The sequence below is a fragment of the Pipistrellus hanaki genome, assembly GCF_964339955.1.
Source record: "Pipistrellus hanaki genome assembly, chromosome: 14".
NCBI classification, from domain to species: domain Eukaryota; kingdom Metazoa; phylum Chordata; class Mammalia; order Chiroptera; family Vespertilionidae; genus Pipistrellus; species Pipistrellus hanaki.
Window position 1 is genome coordinate 21,457,711 of NC_140516.1, and position 18,306 is coordinate 21,476,016.

The 18,306-nt window shown below is 38.9% G+C and overlaps 1 protein-coding gene across 6 annotated transcripts in view; it reads left to right on the plus strand.

The window, feature by feature from the left end:
- The window catches only part of JMJD1C (jumonji domain containing 1C), a 207,745-nt gene that overhangs the window by 8,766 nt on the left and 180,673 nt on the right, over positions 1-18,306 (plus strand). For 2 of the 6 annotated variants that reach the window (XM_084903949.1, XM_084903942.1), the window contains exon 1: positions 11,569-11,972. The exons of 3 other annotated variants lie outside the window; for them this stretch is intronic. In XM_084903949.1, the coding sequence (XP_084760075.1) occupies positions 11,805-11,972 (168 nt within the window). In that variant the 5' untranslated portion in view covers positions 11,569-11,804. Of the gene's footprint in view, positions 1-11,568; positions 11,973-18,306 lie in introns of those variants that run through there. One more of the 6 variants, XM_084903941.1, reaches the window with a different exon arrangement.

Consider the following 18,306-nt stretch of genomic DNA (forward strand, 5'->3'; position numbering starts at 1 on the left):
TCCTGAAATTATTTTGAATCAGATTGAGTGGAGTGGAGAAAAGGTCAGTAATGAAAAATAATGGTGGGGGAAGGTTAAGGTGGTGATGAAAAAGAGGAGCTGTAATCGTGAAGCAAAATGAGAAAGGTAAGAAAAATTATGGATGTGGAGTAATTAAGAAAAAGAATGGCTCTAGATTTCTCCAACTAATGAGTAAATTCTTCTTTGCCAACTTTTGGGCTACCCTGTAGGTATTTCTAGGGTTGATAAACTAGTACTTTATCTGTAAATCACTCAATATGAGTGCCTTGCAGGTGATAAATGTTAGCTGTTGTTATTTCCATCACTATTATTTTAAAAAAATCTTTATTGTTGAAAGTATTACATAGGTCCTCCTTTTCCTCCCATAAACCTCTTCCAGCCCACTCCCATCCTCCTCCTGCCCCATAGACTGTGTCCACGGGTTATACATATATGCACACAAGTTGATCTCTTCCCACCAACCCTTCCCTGCCTTCCTTCTGAGATTCAACAGTCTGTTTATGCTTCTATGACTCTTGAGTCTATTTTTGATCATTAGTTTATTTGGTTCATTAGATTCCACATGAGTGAGATCATGTGATACTTATCTTTCTCTGACTGGCTTATTTCACTCAGCATAATACTCTCCAGGTCCATCCATGTTATTGTAAATGGTAAGAGTTCTTTCTTTTTTATTGTCTTGTATTATAGTATTCCATTATGTAACATAGTTTTTTTTATCCACTCATTTTTATTAATACCTTCTTTATTCATGTATTTAACAAAAAATGTTTATTGGACTACTGTATTGGAAGTTAAAGCTGCCTCATAAAGCTTCCATTCTTGTTAATACGACAGATATAAACTAGCAAATAGTTATAGGTTGTGCTGAATGCTAAAAAGGAAATAGAACGGTGAGGAAGGAAAAATAACGGAGGTGGCCACTGTAGGTGAGTATTTGAGGCATTTCAAATACATAAGCCACTTTGCCCATCCTTCTAAGGTTCCTTATGTATTAAATTTTTTTCTTACCTGCCTTCATGGTCCATCACCTTAACTCTAATCCCTGCCTTCAATTACCTTGTCTCACTATCTTTCCATTGATATATCTAGGAAATTACCTAACTTAGATGCTTCTCACCTGGGGTTTCTCAACCTCAGCACTGTAAACACTTTGGACCAGATAATTTTTAGTTGTGGGAGTCTGTCTTGTCCACTATAGGATGTTTAGTAGCTTCCCTGGCCTCTGTCCAATAGCAACTAGATGCAGGTTGAGACAGCCATAATTGTCTTCTAGGCCTCCCCCGACCCCCAAACTCCACTCTCCTTGATTAAGAACCATTAGTTTAATTGTATGCCTTATCTATTTTCACGTGTATTCTTGATGAAAAATTACACAGATCATGTAACCATAAATTTGTGTTTTCTGATTCAGCCAGATTCTTAATTGTGCCTGGCAGTCCTTTAATACTTTCATAGAGTTACTTCTTTATTGTCCCCAAACTTCCCATCTCATTGTCTTCCTCTTATTCTTAGCAGGTGACTTTGTCTTCTCTTCAAAGAGAAAAGAAGACAGAATTGTTAGACTTGTTCTACCTTAGCTTTGTGATACCAACCATGAGCTTACCTGCATTTAACTAATTTTGTGAACTTTGGCAAGTTAGTCTTTAAGTGTCATCTTTGCTGATGTAATGGCTGTCATGAATTTAGCATAATGCCTTGCCCATGAGTGTCAGATGGTGGTGGGGGTTAGGGAATGTCAGAGCTGGAAAAGGGGGTGCAGAGAAAGTGCCACTTTGTAGTAATATTTGAGTAGAGGCCTAGGAAAAGTGAGGAGTGAACCAGGCAAAGTTTTTTGGATAAAGGACTTTTAAGAAATGTGACTATAATAATACTAAAGGCCCAGTGCACAAAATTCATGTTGGAGGGGGGGTATCCCTCAGCCCAGCCTGCACCCTCTCCAATCTGGGACATCCTTCTCACAAATCTGCTGGCTCCTAACCACTCACCTGCCTCCCTGCCTGATAGCCTCCTAACCGTTCCCCTGTCAGCCTGATTGCCTCCAACTGCCCTGCCCTGCCAGCCTGATTGCCCGCAACTGCCTTCCCCTGAGGGGACTAGGGGACTCCGGCTGGATGAGGTGGGGCTGAGGGGACTGGGCACTGCCATCTTGTGACTGTGGGTGCCGCTGTCTAGTGAGGGTGTGACCGTCAATTAGCATATTCCCTCTTTATTAAATAGAATAAGTTGAAAGAACAGTAACTGCAGGGTGATGTGCAGTTAAGGAAGTGGATGGACTTGTTTTTCAGGTGGGAGAGACATGAATGTTTTAAAATGCCCATATAGTAAGGTGCCATTAGAAAAGCATTGCAATTAGAAGAAGAGATAGAATAAGCTAACTTATTACAACAACCTCTTAATTATTTTCCATGCTGCACTGGATTAATCATTGTAAATGCAAATCTGATTCTATTCCCTTCAAGTCCTTAAATGCCTCCATTTGCCAATAGTCTATAATACAAATTTCATAAAGGGCCTTTTTAGCTAGGTTATGGCCACTTGGTTCCTGCTAACATATGCCCCTCAGCTCTCACCATTTTGTTTTTTTGGACTCCTCCATCTTTCCTCTGTCCCCAGATACCCTTGTGCCATTAAGTGTTCCAAATTTAAGTCATGCTGTGCTGAATTTCTCTCACTTCTTCACACATGGCATGTTCTTTCAGCCTTTCTAGTTTTTACATTTGCCTGGAACCCTTTACCTTCTTCCTTTGGCTGACTTTCATTTATTCTTCAGGCTTCATCAAACCTATAATTTCTTCCTCATCCCTGCCCCAACTTCAAGCCTGGATTAGATTCCCCTTCTGTGTGCTGCCATCTGTCCATTCATCCATCCATTTATTATTTTTCTCCTGGATTGCTCACTTCTTAACACCAAATTATAAAGATCTTTTTACTTGTCTGTATGTCTACTACTGTGTGAACTTGGTGAGAGCAAAGGCCATGTCTTTCCCATTCACTTTTGGATCCCCACACCAGAGTACAGTACCTGGCATATCGGAAAGCCTTGACAATTATTTGCTGAATAAATGAACAGATATTTTGTCATTAAATTGAGAAAAACAATTCATCCATATAACACTTTTACTTTTTTAATATATTTTATTGATTTTTTACAGAGAGGAAGGGAGAGGGATAGAGAGCTAGAAACATAGAAGAGAGAGAGAAACACCGATCAGCTGCCTCCTGCACACCGCCGACTGGGGATGTGCCCGCAACCCAAGGCACATGCCATTGACCAGAATCGAACCCGGAGCTTTCAGTCCGCAGGCCGCGCTCTATCCACTGAGCCAAACCAGTTTCAGCCATATAACACTTTTACCTAATGTTCACTGTGTGCTAGGCATTGTGAAAATTGCTGTGGGGGTTTAAAAAATCCTCAGTCTCTGATTTCAAAGTACCTCTGGTTCAGTTGTGGGAAGAAATCATGCACAGTGATGCTTTTCAGAGTGTGATTTCTACTAATTTGAAATTTGAGTAAATTGGGTTATATCTGTAATACCTTTTTGTTGGTTGTGAGAATTTTATTTCTAGGATAAGATATCACTTCTCATTATTCTACATTGAACTATACCTACCCATCTTTGAGTAGCTACAGGTGTGAAAGGATTGTTATTGAACTCAATAACAAAAAAAAGTTTTTTAGTTTTATTTTTAAATTTAGGTCCGTGATCCATTTTGAGTTAATTTTAGTAGTATATAGTGTGAGATATGGGTAAAGATTTATTTATCTTTTAATTTTTTTGGTATGTGGATATCTAATTGCCCTAGCACTGTTTGTTGAAGAGACTATTTTTTCTCCATTGAATTGCATTTTTACCTTTGTCAAAATCAATTGACTGTATCTGTATCTATATATGGGTCTATTTCTGGACATCCATTTTGTTCTATCTGTCTATTGACTCCTTTGCTAATGGCATGCTGAGTTGATTAATGTAACTTTAGAGTATAGTCCTGAGGTAAGATAATATGAGTCTTCCAATTTTTTCTTTATAAAATTGTTTTGGCTATTTCACTTTCTTTGCCTTACCTTAGTGATTTTAGAACCAACTCATCAATGTCAGCATAAAAAAATTGGCTGATATTTTGATTGAGATTACTTTGAATTTATAGATCAACTTGGGGAGAATTGACTCTTTTTAGTGGTGGGCACAGGATGAGGCCTCATCTTTTGTCAGACCATCTTTACTCTTGCTGACAGGCTCCGCCTAACCTTTCTCCCATGGCAGTAGACCTTCATTGTTTGGGGCCAGCATGATTTCTCATCCCTCCCTCAGGGGTAGATATTATCATCTAATTTTACAGTGATTATAATAATTGTATTATAAGACTACTAGAAGAAAATACAAAAGAAAACCTACATGTTATCTAAGGTTAAAAGATAAAGATATTAGCATATTGACTGTATTAAATTTAAAACTTGTGAATATAAAAAACAAGTTGTAAGTGGAAGAAAGCATTCATGTAAATTTAGATATAAAAACAAATAAATTGGTTGTAAGATAATTTCATAATTAGAATAGTTGAAAAGAGGATTTTTAGCCACTATAAACACAGAAAAACATGAAGGCATACAAGGAAAAATTTAAAATACAAAGGTTATTTATAATGAATAGTATCTAAAAAATCCTCCATTTGAAGTTAGTTCTGATAGATTATTTTAATATGCTAGTTTTAAGAGCAAATTTAGAAAGCAGGTCCAAGAAGCCATTCTGCAGTGGTGGTAAACTGGGAAGTTTTTTGGTATGTATTTTTGGTATGTATGTATTGACGATTAATATCTTCTCCAAGACTTTTGAGATAATCCTTTAACATTTGTCAACCCTTTAACATTTTTCAGGTTTGAACCCCCCACTGTGTGATAGGAGAGTATGTTTTGCTACTTGCTGAATTATTCAGAAGCCTTAGGAGCAAACTTAGAATCTTTAAGGATTATATCAGCCTGTACATTTTACATATTATTCCTAGAGAAGCAAACTGGTTTGTCCAAGCTATGCAGTAGTTAGTGGTAGAAGTAATGTAGATTTCCCAGATTCCCGCTCTTTCATTACACTGCATTATGTGATTGCTAATTTCTACTTTGTTAAATTTGGGATACATATCTTAAAACATACATTTGTAAATGGCTCTGTGGAATGGGGATTGACCAGTTGTAACCTAAGTGTTTGCATATTTTGCAAAAAGAGAAATTGGTTATCCTTCTGAGTGTTTCTCTTAGACATTTAATCTTAGATACTATCAAAATGTGCCCTGGAGTAGCAGAATGTTTTGGGGAGGTTAGTTTGAATATTAAGTTTGTAGTTAAAGTCTTTTTTTGAGGTCTGGTTTTCATATGTATTGATTGTGATTTTCAAAGGAAAAATACTGAGCTTCTGTAAAAACAAGCCTTGGAATTGGAGCACTATAATATACACTCTTTAATTGGATAAATAAATTATCTATGGTAGTAAAGCACACGTGGAGCCAAAAGACAGTGCTTTCCTTTATATGGAATAATTTATTTTTAATACATATATGTTTTGTTGTATGTTATAAATCTTATATTTAATCATGTGGCTTTTTCTAGAATTTGCCAAAGAAAAGAATGACTAGATCCTCCATATTTCACTGCTAGATCTTGTTTTGTTTAGTTTTGTTTCTTTGAAGCCAGATGCCACTAATTTGAGAAATGTGCCTCAGAAACTGTGTGTTCTTGGTTGTAAAAGTTCCTTGTGTAGAATCCAGCTTCATCTGAGGGAGAGCTTCAATGGAGTATAGTTAGCATGCTGAGTTTTTTTAGTCAGTCCATACTACTTTTTAGCTTAGATTTTACTTTGACGTTCCCTCATAGTTTTACATACAACTATAGAAGCTCTTTTTCTTTAGGACTTCTAGCTCTGCCACAAATAACACGTGGCAATAGTGAAAGCTTGTGAGACTAACAGGAACATAATCCTTTAGGAGCTTAATTTGTTCATAAGTCAAGGAGCTAATATAGCAAGTAGTTGAAGATACAAAATGCAAGCAGCCATCTAGCATATTTTAGTGGTAGTTAGTTGAGGCATTTGTGAGAGGGGTGATGAGCAAACAAAAAGTACTGTGGGGACCCCTGGGAAGACCCTTCCTGAATGCTCACGGGAACTTTCCATTTGTTTCTTGTAGCTTCAACAGGTTAGGAAATATCCAATGCTGTGTACATTCTGCTAGTGTTTTAAGTCTGTTATAATTAAAAATTGAATTCATAGTCTCATTTGTAATAGAAAATGTTGAAAAGAAGTGGTAGGTTTTTGTGCAGCCAGAATTTAAATTGGAACCTGGGTAACAGATGTGGACAGTGTACAATTAAAAGGCCCAGTACTTCTTTTCTCCTTCCTTCCTTTCATTCTAGTTTCCTCCTTTATCTCTCTTGCTCAGTTCACATGGCATCAAGAAGACAGTCAGAAAGTTATGTTTGTGTTTTGGCTCCATCAAATACATTATTTGAGACAGTTCACTTTAGAATACTAAGAATAGATTGGTGTTTTGAATATATACTCATAGGGTCATTTTTGGGTTTGCATTAAATTGGTAGTTTGGTAACAAAATGAATGTTTTTCTTGTGAATTGTAACTCTTTCTATGTGTTCTTTAGAAATTATTCTCAGGAACAGCTTTGCTTTCTGGTAAAGCTCAAGTTTTTTTGTTGTTGTATTTTTTAAATGTTTTTATTGGTTTCAGAGAGAGGAAGGGAGAGAAACATTAATTGCTGCCTCCTGCACGACCCACCCTGGGGATCAAGCTCACAACTCCCAAAATTTGTCCTGCCCGGGAATCTTATCAATGACTTCCTGGTGCATGGGACGGCATTCAACCAACTGAGCCACACCAGCTGGGTAAAGCTCAATTTTTTTTTGAAGGCTTTCCATTGTACCTCCATGGTGAAATGAGATAATGTACATAACACATTATTTTGAATATGATGAATAACCCTGTAGGAAGAACATGAAATCTATTTAGGACTCTTGATTTAGAAATAAAATAAATTTCTCTTAGTTGGGTTCGAATTAGCAAAAGGTACATTTTGCTATAGTCCTTTGTTAATTCAATAACATTTATTGAGTGTATGCTCTTTTAAAGGCATAGTAGATGCTGGGACTATAAATATGAACAAGTTACATTTTTCTTGCCTTTATGAAGCTTACATTCTATCAAGGAAGACAAATATAAAACAGTCAATTACACAATAAATGTTATAAATACACTTGTGATAAGACAAATAGAAATGGTTTGAAAATCCATAATTGGGAATTTGACCTAGTCTGGGAATCAGAGATGGCTTCCTTGAGGAGGTGACATTTGAGTTTTTTATCATTATCATAAATGTGATTGAGCAATTCAGTTTAATTAAGAGCTTAAGGAAATATCAAAATGAAAATTATTTAAGGTTTAAAAATAAACATGTTGACAAATTTTTTTCCATTCTATTCTTGGTCTTTCACTTGCATAATTCATTTTAAATTCTTGGATTCCTTAATATTGATACTGGCTTCCACAGTGCATAAATGCGTCCATAAATATGTATATTTGATAATTGATAAAAACCTCCAAGATATAATAGATTTGAAAATTATTTATTAAAATGCACTAAACCCACCTTATGTGTTATTCTACGGATACATCCTTAAATAAACAAATCAAGGCATTTCTATTGTTTTATCTTTCCAAATAGACCTCTCAAGGACAAGGCCCTATATCCAGAACCTTTCAGGATATGAGACACACAGTAAATGCTAAATAAACAAATCAATTATGAATGATCTGTGTTCATAAAGAGGAGGAAACTAGGTGACTTACCTTTAGATTTCCTTTTAGTGACTTTTTAGTATAATGCAGGGGGTTTTGAAATCAGAAGGCCAAATTTTGAATCCCAGTTCCTTAATGTGTACTTTTAGCAAGAACTAAACTACTCTAAACTTAATTTTCTTCATCTTAAAAAATAAAGTGAGATTACATGTGTGAAGTAGTTAGCATAGTGTCTGACACATAGTAAGTGTTCATAAATGATGGCTAGTATTGTAAGATACATGCAGTAAAATTTTAAATCAATTTGCTTTATTTGTGATGTTTAAAATAGGCACCTATAGTAACACAAAATACTGGTGTGAATGAGAGCAGATATTAGCCCTTCCTATAATTACATGAAGTCAAAAAGTGATAATTTTATAGCTGGTAGGCCATTTGTTAAACTTCATGAATCACTAATCATTGATAATTAAATGGATAACTATGGCTTATAATTGCAATGAATACCTTTTAAAAATGATTTCCTAATGTATCTTTTATATAAATTGTAAGACATTTGCTTGAATTGGTGTGTGTATATATATTTAATGTACAGAAAACCAGAGAAGAACCAAGCAATACTTAAGAGAGATAGAGTTACATTTATTACACGTGGGTCCAGAGGAAAATGTCTCTCAAATTCTGGGCCCTAACATAGAGGAACTATTCCTATATATGTTTTTACCTTCTTTGTCTCCCAAATATGGGGTGTTTCCGGCCCCCTTTGCAAGTTCTTAAAGAGCCCCTCTGTGTTTGGGCCTAGAGACCTCAGCCAAAGGCCTGGTCTGGTGCCAGCACTGGTAACCCCATAACCCCATCCGGGGAAGGTTTAATGGCCTCTCTGAAGTGGGAATAGTCTTATTAAGTAAGTAAGCAATTACAGAAGCCAAATAGCAGGGTTAAAATTTCAAACAGCAGTTTTTATATAAGATTGATGCTTTACATATTTAGATGTGAGAATGGAAGAAATACAAAATCTAGTCTGTACTTTTAATTTTTCAGCTTTATAAGTAAACTATGTCATTTCAAATACTCCTGTGTGAAATTTCTTTGCCTACATAGGCAAAAATACTGTGACTCTTTTCTTTACATTGACTAATACTGTCATTTTTTGAGGATCTTAATGAAATCAAAGGATGTAAGGGAACTTTATTGAACAAATAGTCTAAGATTTCAAATCTGACTTTAAAATTTATTTGAACTCCATGTTATGTGTAGTGATGATTTGCTCTCAAAAATAATATAAATACTCCCTAAAACAAAGCAAAAAGTGCCAGTAAACAAACATTTTAAGACCTTTATATTCTACATTTTTAAAAATGCATTTCAAGTTTTTCCAATAGCAAGATATCCACAAATTGGTGATTTTTTTTTCTTGTATATTCTAGGCACACTGGCTATAATCAAGGGATACGTAAAATACTATCTAAGAATAGAAGACATCTGATGGAAAATATTGTGAGGATATATGACCTTATGAAAACTTTGTTTTTGCACTTGAAATATTTTGATGGGTTTAGTGAATTTACATGCTTTTTAAAGCACTGCTTTCAACATGTAGTGAGTGTCACTGTACTGTATACAGATGTTTTGTTGAGTTGTACACTTGAAATCTCTATGATGGTTTTGTGAACCAATGTCACCCCAGTGAATTCAAGAAGAAAAATTCATGTAGTGAGGGTTCCTAGGGGTCCATTTAGAGGAGTTTGACTATCAGATTGAAGTCAGTTTGAAGTTTATGTAATATGCAATCTGACAATATATACTCCAAAAATATAATTTAGTGACTGAGATTTATATAATAGTGTTTGCATCTCTTCTCTCAAACTACTTTATATTTTTCACTTGCTCATAGAATATCATTGAGATTAGGAAGCAGGCAGTTTCCATTGTAGGAGTTGTGTCAAGCCCAAGATCACAATGCAAGTCATTGATAATTTGGTAATTGAATATAGATCTTCTTCTGTCTTTTCTCTTTCCACATGCTGTTTTTTTCACCAGATTATTTTACTGATTCCTTAATACAAGTTGAGAGTTTAGAAATGTAAGTTTGTAGTTCACAAGATGATTTGCAAAGTATTACACACTAGATATTAAAAGAATGAACTTGGAAATAAAATTGCACATGTAAAATTAAATTTTTTTTATAACTTGCATTGTGGAAAAGGTTTTCCTTTACAATTCTATTTGGCCTTAAGATGAGCAAAAATAGACCATTATGATTAAAATCTATGTTTTTGTGCCCTAACCGGTTTAGCTCAGTGGATAGAATGTTGGCCTGCAAACTGAAGGGTCCCTGGTTTGATTCTGGTCAAGGCGATGTACCTTGGTTGCGGGCACATCCCCAGTAGGGAATGTGCGGGAGGCAGCTGATTGATGTTTCTAACTCTATCAATAAGATATATTAAAAAAACAAAATCTATATTTTTGTAATTTTGGTTTCTAACCTATTAAGAAGTCGCCATGTTTTCACCACCTCAAACAGCTCAGCTTGTGCTTTCTAAGAAAGATAAAAGCCTTATGTTTATTTTAAACATTCAGATTATTAGTGTAAATTCCTTTAGAAAGGTAACTTCTTTATTAAAAGTACATGTTTAGGAAAATCTCTAAGAAACCAAAATTTAGCATAAGTTTTTATTGGGCTAGATTTTTGGAATTGATTATAACCATAAAGGCCCTAAAAACAACAAAGTGGGTTTTAAAAACTACTCTTTAAAAACACTAGAAATAAAAATCTGTACCGTTTGATTTACAAGGATTCCAGGGTTGGAGATCTGTATGTGTATCGGTTACACAGTCTTGTTGCGATTGGACGGGTAGTAAACAATTTATTTTTCTGAGCTGCGATTGGCCAAACTCCTTTCCTTTCTATGGTATTTTCTAATAACTGAATCGGAGCATCTCCCTGTTTTTATTATCTGACCAGTGAGTTTGAGCTATGCACTAGTGCTGTACCAAACCACTCAAATTGCTCAGTTAGTTTGTGAATGTTAAGGTCATTGACAAAAGCGCTCCACGGGGCGCCTCGTCTGGCGATCTGACAACAAAGCAGTAGCGAGGTGTAAATCTCTGAAGAGGTCAAACACGGAACTGCTGCCTCCGCTAAAGGGAAGAATGATAGGGTGACAGTGTTTTCTTCATTTTCTTTTAAAGTCGTGGACTGTTCTGCAATGACTGCAGTGATTGCGGGCTTAGTTTTCAGTTGGAAGTGTACGTAGCTGTGCTTTGCTGCTGGGACCACAGGGCTGTTAATCCAGGCAAAGCTGGTCCACCCCTAAGGCGAGCACCTTGTGCTCCCAGAGCCCCGCTCCGGAGTTTATTTTGTGATCCAGGGTGGAAGCCGGCGCGCTTCCCTTTCGCCTTACACCCCCCCCACCCCCACCCCCACTCCCACTCCCCCTCCCCAAGGAGCGACGAGTGGGAAGACGGGCTTCCAACGCTCTCCGTGCTCCCGGAGGAGAGCGTTCCCTCCCCTTCCCCCCTCTGCCCTCCCCCCTCCGCGCTCCTTAGCCCGCCTCGTCCCGCAACGGCCGCCGCGGCGCCGGGCACTACTTTGCGTCGGCGGCGGCCGGGGACCCCCTCCGCGCCCTCCCGCCCGCGCCGCGGAAGGAGACGCCGCTCGCCGCCGCGGGGGGCGGAGGCGGAGCGCTCCCGGCCGGGCTGCGCGGCGCTCCGGGTGGACGGACGGACGGACGGACGGCCGCGGGGTTTGTCAGTTTCGTGTGTGTGTCCGGGGCGCGTGTCCGTGCGGACCCGCGGCCGGGCTGCGGGCCGGGAGCCCGGACGGTGAGCAGCCGCCGAGGTCGCGGTGCCCTCCGCGCGGAGCGTCCGGGCGCCCCGGGGTCCTCGGTCCGCTCCGGGCTGCCGCCGTCCTCGGTCCGCTCGCCTCGGCATGGGCGGCCGCTAGCCGCAGCGGTTCGCGGGTCACCTAGCGGCGCCGGCGGGGCCATGGCGGCGGAGACGCGGCCGGAGCTGGTGGGGAAGCGGTTCCTGTGCCTGGCGGCTGGCGAAGAGGCGCGGCCGGAGCGCCGGGAGGGCGGCCGCGGCCGGCGGGGCTGGCGAGCGGGGGTCATCCGCGCGGTGTCCCACCGGGACTGCCGCCACCCGGACCTGGCGGTAAGAGCGGCCCCGCCCCGCGCCCCTTTCCCGCAGCCACACCTGGGCGCCCCGGCCCCGGCTCTCCGGCCCGCGGCGGGCACGCCCCTCCGGCGGCTCCAGGCGGGTTTGCCCGCGGCCCTGGCGGCGCCGCCGCCCCTGCCTGTAGCTTCCCGAGGGGCGCCGGACCGAGTGGGACTCTCTGGCGCCCGCCAGGCCCCGGCCCGGTCCCCGGCCCCTGTCCCGAGGGGGCGGCCCCGGTCCCGGAGGGGCGGCCGAGGCTCCGGGGCGGCTCCCGGCGGCCCCCAGACCTTCCTGGGAGGCGTCTGCCGGCAGGTGGGAGGGCGGGGAGAGGACGGGCGGACCCGGGGCTGTGGGGTCAAGTCTACAGCACCTCTTCTCTCCCCAAGTCTGCACCGCGCGGGGGTTGGGGACGTGAAACTTGCCCGCGGGGTAATGAAGGGGAGGGACAGACAGAGACCGCTGCTTTCCAATCAGGCCTGGGATTGGAGTATGTTTTTGAGGCAAAGGCCGCGGCAGTGGTACCCAGAGTTCACCTCTTTCCACAGTAGATGCTTATATTTCTAACCGGAAACGATGAAAATGAAAAGTTTTGGTTTGGAGGGCCATAAAAATTAACCTCTACTTCCCGTTGCCTTCCCTTTCCCTTTCCTCTCTCCCTCCTTCCCTCCCTCCTTTCCTCCCTTCTTTCCTGCCTTCCTGCCTGCCTTCCGTTTTTTTTACACTGTTGTGTGTGTGTGTTTTGTTAGAAGTCAAGTGCTTTTAAGATCGTCCGTTTTAGGTTTTTATACTGTTTTAAGAGAAACAAAAAATAAAGTGTATTAAAACGTGAAATCTTTTCCTTACATATGACACTGCCAGTATTTTCTTTCAGAATATGGCAGTTGGTTTAGGAATACATAATCCATGCAATTTATTGGTAAGTGTCCTGGGCACTTAATTTTCATTGGAAATTTAAAATTTGGGAATATTCTTCCTTTTATATAAATATGCGGATTCACAATTCCAAATTCACTTTAATAGCTATACATGTACATAACCTATTTTAATATTTCTGTTGGAGTTTCTGAGTGTTTTTGTAAACCTTGTTTCATTTCCATAGTCAATGATGTGTCACTAAGGCATTTCACTTGATATTACAAAATACATTTGTTTTGCTAATAGGTAGTTCTGATTGGAAATAAGCAGAATATAGTAATTTTGAAGGTTTTCATTGCTATTCTGGTTGAAAAGTAAAATAATGGACCTTGAAATTTGATCATGATCTGCAATTGTGGCATTTCAATAACTTTTTTGTTTGTGTAAAAGACATGTTCTGTATTTTCCCTTTTACTATGATATGAAATTGGGCTTTTATGTAGAAGACTAGAGGCCCAGTGCATGAAATTCATGCATGGGTGTGTGTGTCCCTCAGCCCAGCCTGTACCCTCCAATCTGAGACCCCTCGAGAGATATCTGACTGCCGGTTAAGTCCAGATCCTACCGAAACTGCTGGCTCCCAACTGCTCGCCTGCCTGCCTTCCTGATTGCCCCTAACCGCTTCTGCCTGCCAGCCTGATCACCCCCTAACCACTCCCCTGGCAGCCTGATTGATGCCTAACTGCTCTCCTGCCAGCCTGATTGCCTCTAATTGCCCTCCCCTGCTGGCCTGATCACCCACAACTGCCCTCCCTTGCAGACCTGGTTCCTCCCAACTGCCCTCCCCTGCTGATCATCTTGAGGCAGCCATCTTGTGTCCACATGGGGGCAGCCATCTTGTGTGTTGGAGTGACAGTCAATTTGCATATCTCTTATTAGATAGGATAGTTGAATTAAAGCTGAGCATTTTAATATTATTTCAAGACAAACATGGAGTGCTATTTTGTGTTTTCCACAGTATTTTATCTTAGTACACACATGAAAATTAGGAAATACATTTTTAAGTTATGAATATTATTGGTGACAGTCAAGTTATAAAAATGAAAAACAATTACTATCTTACATGGAAATTTAAATGATATAAAGAGAGGTATTTACATATGCTATGTTAAAAGGCAAGGTATTAAGCTAGATATTTATTTTAAGTATATTTTTATTGATTTCAGAGGGCAAAGGAGAGGGGGGGAGAGAGAAACATCAATGATGAGAGAATCATTGATTGACTGCCTCTTGCTGGGGGTTGATCCCGAAACCCAGGCATGTCCTCTTGACTAACTTGAGCCCGGGACCCTTCAGTCCACAGGCCAACACTCTATCCACTGATAGATACAATATGTATTTTTTGTTCATAATCTTTATTTTTTTCTTCTTCCTGTTCTTAAAGAATACCTTTCAGCATTTCATATAATACTGGTTTAGTGGTGATGAATACTGGTTTAGCTTTATCTTATTTGTGAAGCTCTTTATCTGACCTTCCACTTTGAATGATAACTTTGCTAGGTAGAGTAATCTTGGTTGTAGGTTCTTGCTATTCATCACTTTGAATATTTCTTGCCACTCCCGTCTGGTCTGGCCTGCATAGTTTCTGTTGAGAAATCAGCTGACAATTCCTTGTAGGTAACTGTTTTTCTCTTGCTGCTTTTAATATTCTCTCTTTGTTGCTCTTGGCATTTTAATTATGATGTGTCTTTGGATTACCAAAAAAGCAAAAAGAATTAAAAAAGTTGAAGATCAAGTGTACCAACATCAGAATTATGAGGGTGCCAGAAGAGAGAGGGCAAGATACTGAAAACCTATTTAAAGAAATAATGACTGAAAACTTCCCCCACCTTGTGAAAGAAATAGACTTAACAAGTCCAGGAAGCGCAAAGAATCCCCAGCTTTTAAAAGCAGTCCATATTACCTAGCTCAGCTTTCTTCCTTCTTAAAAGCCAGCAACATTGTATCTCTTTGACTGTTCTCCAGGCACACCTCCCTCTGACTCCTGCTTCCTCTTCCACTTTTAAATGCCTTTGTGATCACCCAGATAATCCATGTAATCTTCCCATTTGCTAATTCACAACCTTAATTCCACCTGAACCTTAATTCCCCTTTGCCAGGTTATGTCATATAGCTGCAGGTTTCATGTATTAGGGAATGAACATCTTTGGGATGGCACTATTCAGCTCACCACACTGGTAGCAAAAGCATTCTTTTACAATAAGATCATATATTATTTAATGCAAATAAGATAAGACTAAAAGTGTATTTTTTCATGCCAGCAGTTTCAGTGTCATTACTATCTGATCTCTTAAGTAAATGAGCCTAATGTAGAATTTTTACTAAACTATTCTTGGATAATTTCACCTATTGTGTTGTGGTCACTTCTGAAAAGTTGTCAAGTATATTGTGAGAATATATTGCAAGTATTTTTGTGAGACCTCAGCATGTTGATTTCTTTTTTTAACCCCATTACTTACGTTTTTGCCTTGGTATACATGTTGATCGTTATTACTGTACCCTACTTTTTGAGGAACTTTGTTGGAACTTTGGTAGTATTATAGAAGGAAAGCTAAAAATGGAGAAGTACTATTTTAAAATATTGTGATACTTATTAAAGAGCAAAAGTGTCTTTACTCAAATATTTTTTTACTTACCTTCCATAACCTGTCAGCCATATATTATCCATCCATTCATTTACCCACCTACCTTGCCTTTATTCTTAGGGTGATTGCAGCATTGTTTTAAGCTTACCTTGGCTTTTAGAGGTTCTTTACAAATACATAAGCAAGTGTATATTGCATTTCTCCCATTCAGATATGATCAATTTGAGCATTACTAAGACAAAAGCAACCATACATACGAGTCACCTGATAATATATAGTAGGGATTACATAATCCACAACTGAAGGTTTACTGAAAATTACTGAACTTGCATGTATAATCAAGCTTCTATATATAACCACTAGTTTGCAGAACATAAGAGGGTAGAGAAGCATGTGAAACTTAGACCTTGAGGATGCAGTCAGCCACATGCACATTGGGCAATTGTAAAGCTGTACAATCTGATATGGTAGCCACTTGCCTCGTGGCAATTTAAATTAATTAAAATTTAATAAAATTAAAAATCAATTCCTAGAAAACCAAGATGGTGTCCTAGGTAAGCACCTAAACTGCTGCCGTGCACAGCAATTTCAAAACAACTAAAAGACAGAACAGACATCAACCAAAACCACAGGAAAGCTGGCTGAGTGGAAATTCTACAACTAGAAGGAAAGAGAAAAGCTCACAAATCAGAGGAGCTGCAAAGGCGCATAGATGATTTACAGTATTTTAGAACTGTCTCACTGATAGTTGTGTGAATGATATAGTATAGTCAATAAATACACTATCATTCAGTAAATATTGAAGTGCTTTTGTTCAATAAATATTTGAGCACCTACTTTATGTCAAGTACTGTTTAAAACGTGTATATTGTAAGGTATACAACCTTAATCCAATGTAAGATATTGTCATGTATAGTTTAATCATTAATTTTAAATTCTTAGTGTATGATAAATAGTGATAGCTATGCATATTCACAGAGGTGAGTGTACAGAATTGAAGGATGCATTTATGAAGGAAATAGGATGTTTTGAATCCTGAAGAGTAATTGGCAATTAGAATATGAGAAAAGGGGTGAAATGGTTTTGGTAGGGAAAATAGAATGAGACAAGGCAAACTAGTCAGTTTCAGAATAGAGTTTATATTGGAGAAATAGTAAGAATAACTTAAAAAATCAGGGCTTAATTGTAATATCAGACTGAGAAATTTGTGATATGTCTAGGGAATGGTTGGGTGAAATGATAACAGCGATTGTGCCATTCCCCACCTTTATGAATATTTCTGAAGGTACATGGAAGGGCCTTGGTGCATGCACATAATTAATTTTAATAGCTGAAACAACAGACTCATATCCATAGAAATTGTACCTGTTTACACTTCTAGTTGCAGTTTATGAGAACACCATTTTTCCCACACTTAACAGTATTGAATGTTAGTCATAATCTTTGCCTGACGGGCCAAAAAAATTGTACTTTGCTTTGATTTGCACTTATGTGTTTTGAGTTTCATGTATTTATTAGCCTTATTTTTTTTTTTTAAGTACAAGTAATCTGTTTATATTTTGATCCATTTTGTGATTTCTTTTCCTTACTGATCTGTAGGTGCTCCTTTTTTTTTTTTTTTTTTTTTTTTTAAATATATTTTATTGATTTTTTACAGAGAGGAAGGGAGAGAGAGAGAGAGAGAGAGAGAGCCAGAAATGTCGATGAGAGAGAAACATCGACCAGCTGCCTCTTGCACAGCCCCTACCGGGGATGTGCCCACAACCAACGTACATGCCTCTGACTGGAATCGAACCTGGGACCCTTCAGTCCGCAGTCCGACGCTCTACCACTGAGCCAAACCGGTTTCAGCATGTAGGTGCTCTTTTTATATTTTATATCTATATCTTTTTTTTTTAAACATGTGAACCCTAGCCAGTTTGGTTTAGTGGATAGAGCAACGGTCTGTGGACTGAAGGGTCTCTGGTTCAGTTCTGGTCAAAGGCATATGCATGGGTTGTGGGCTTGATCCCCAGTATGGGGCATGCAAGAGGCAGCCGATCAATGATTTTCTCTCATCATTGATGTTTCTATTTCTCCCTGAAATCAAATTACACACACACATACACACACACACACACACACACACACACAATGTCTTCCATATGATTTTTTCATTTTAATAAAACAATGTTTTTTTCCTTCCTTTTTCCTTCATACTTAACATTTTAGAATTTTAGATAGATAGTGCACTTACATGCTGATTCTTTTTATTTGCAATATTAATGCCAGAGTTATAGAAAATAAGACTTAATCTCTTCAGATTATAGCTAATATTTTTATTATTTCTGTCCTTTAAATAATATGGAATATTACTAGTATGGTTTATGTTAGAGTACCCTGAAGGTTCAGAGGAAAATGTACAGACCCAGTGAAATTTGACTACTCTCTTAGTGGTGCAGAAGGAAATGAAAGAGGTCAGAAATGTGTTGAATTTGATTACAAGAAAAATGAGGAGGATATCTAAATGCACTACCGTTTTGTACCCTTTAAAATTAGTAGATGATTTTTTCTTATTCTTTTTCAAAGTCTTCATTTGAAGACTTTGCTGCTTTTTACTCTGGTGAAAAGGTTTTTGAGCTTTGTAGAAATTATGTGGGAATGTGGGGAAGAACTAAGATGAGGTCAGGGAAGCTATAAACCTTTGAGTGCTTTTGTGATGTGCTAAGCTCTCTGGGAGGCCCTGTATAAGGTCAAGCTTGAGAAATTTGCTTGTTAAGAATGAAACCATTTACACTTAGACTGCCTTGTTTTTATTTTAGTCTCTTGGGTAGATTGAGTTTTATTTAAAA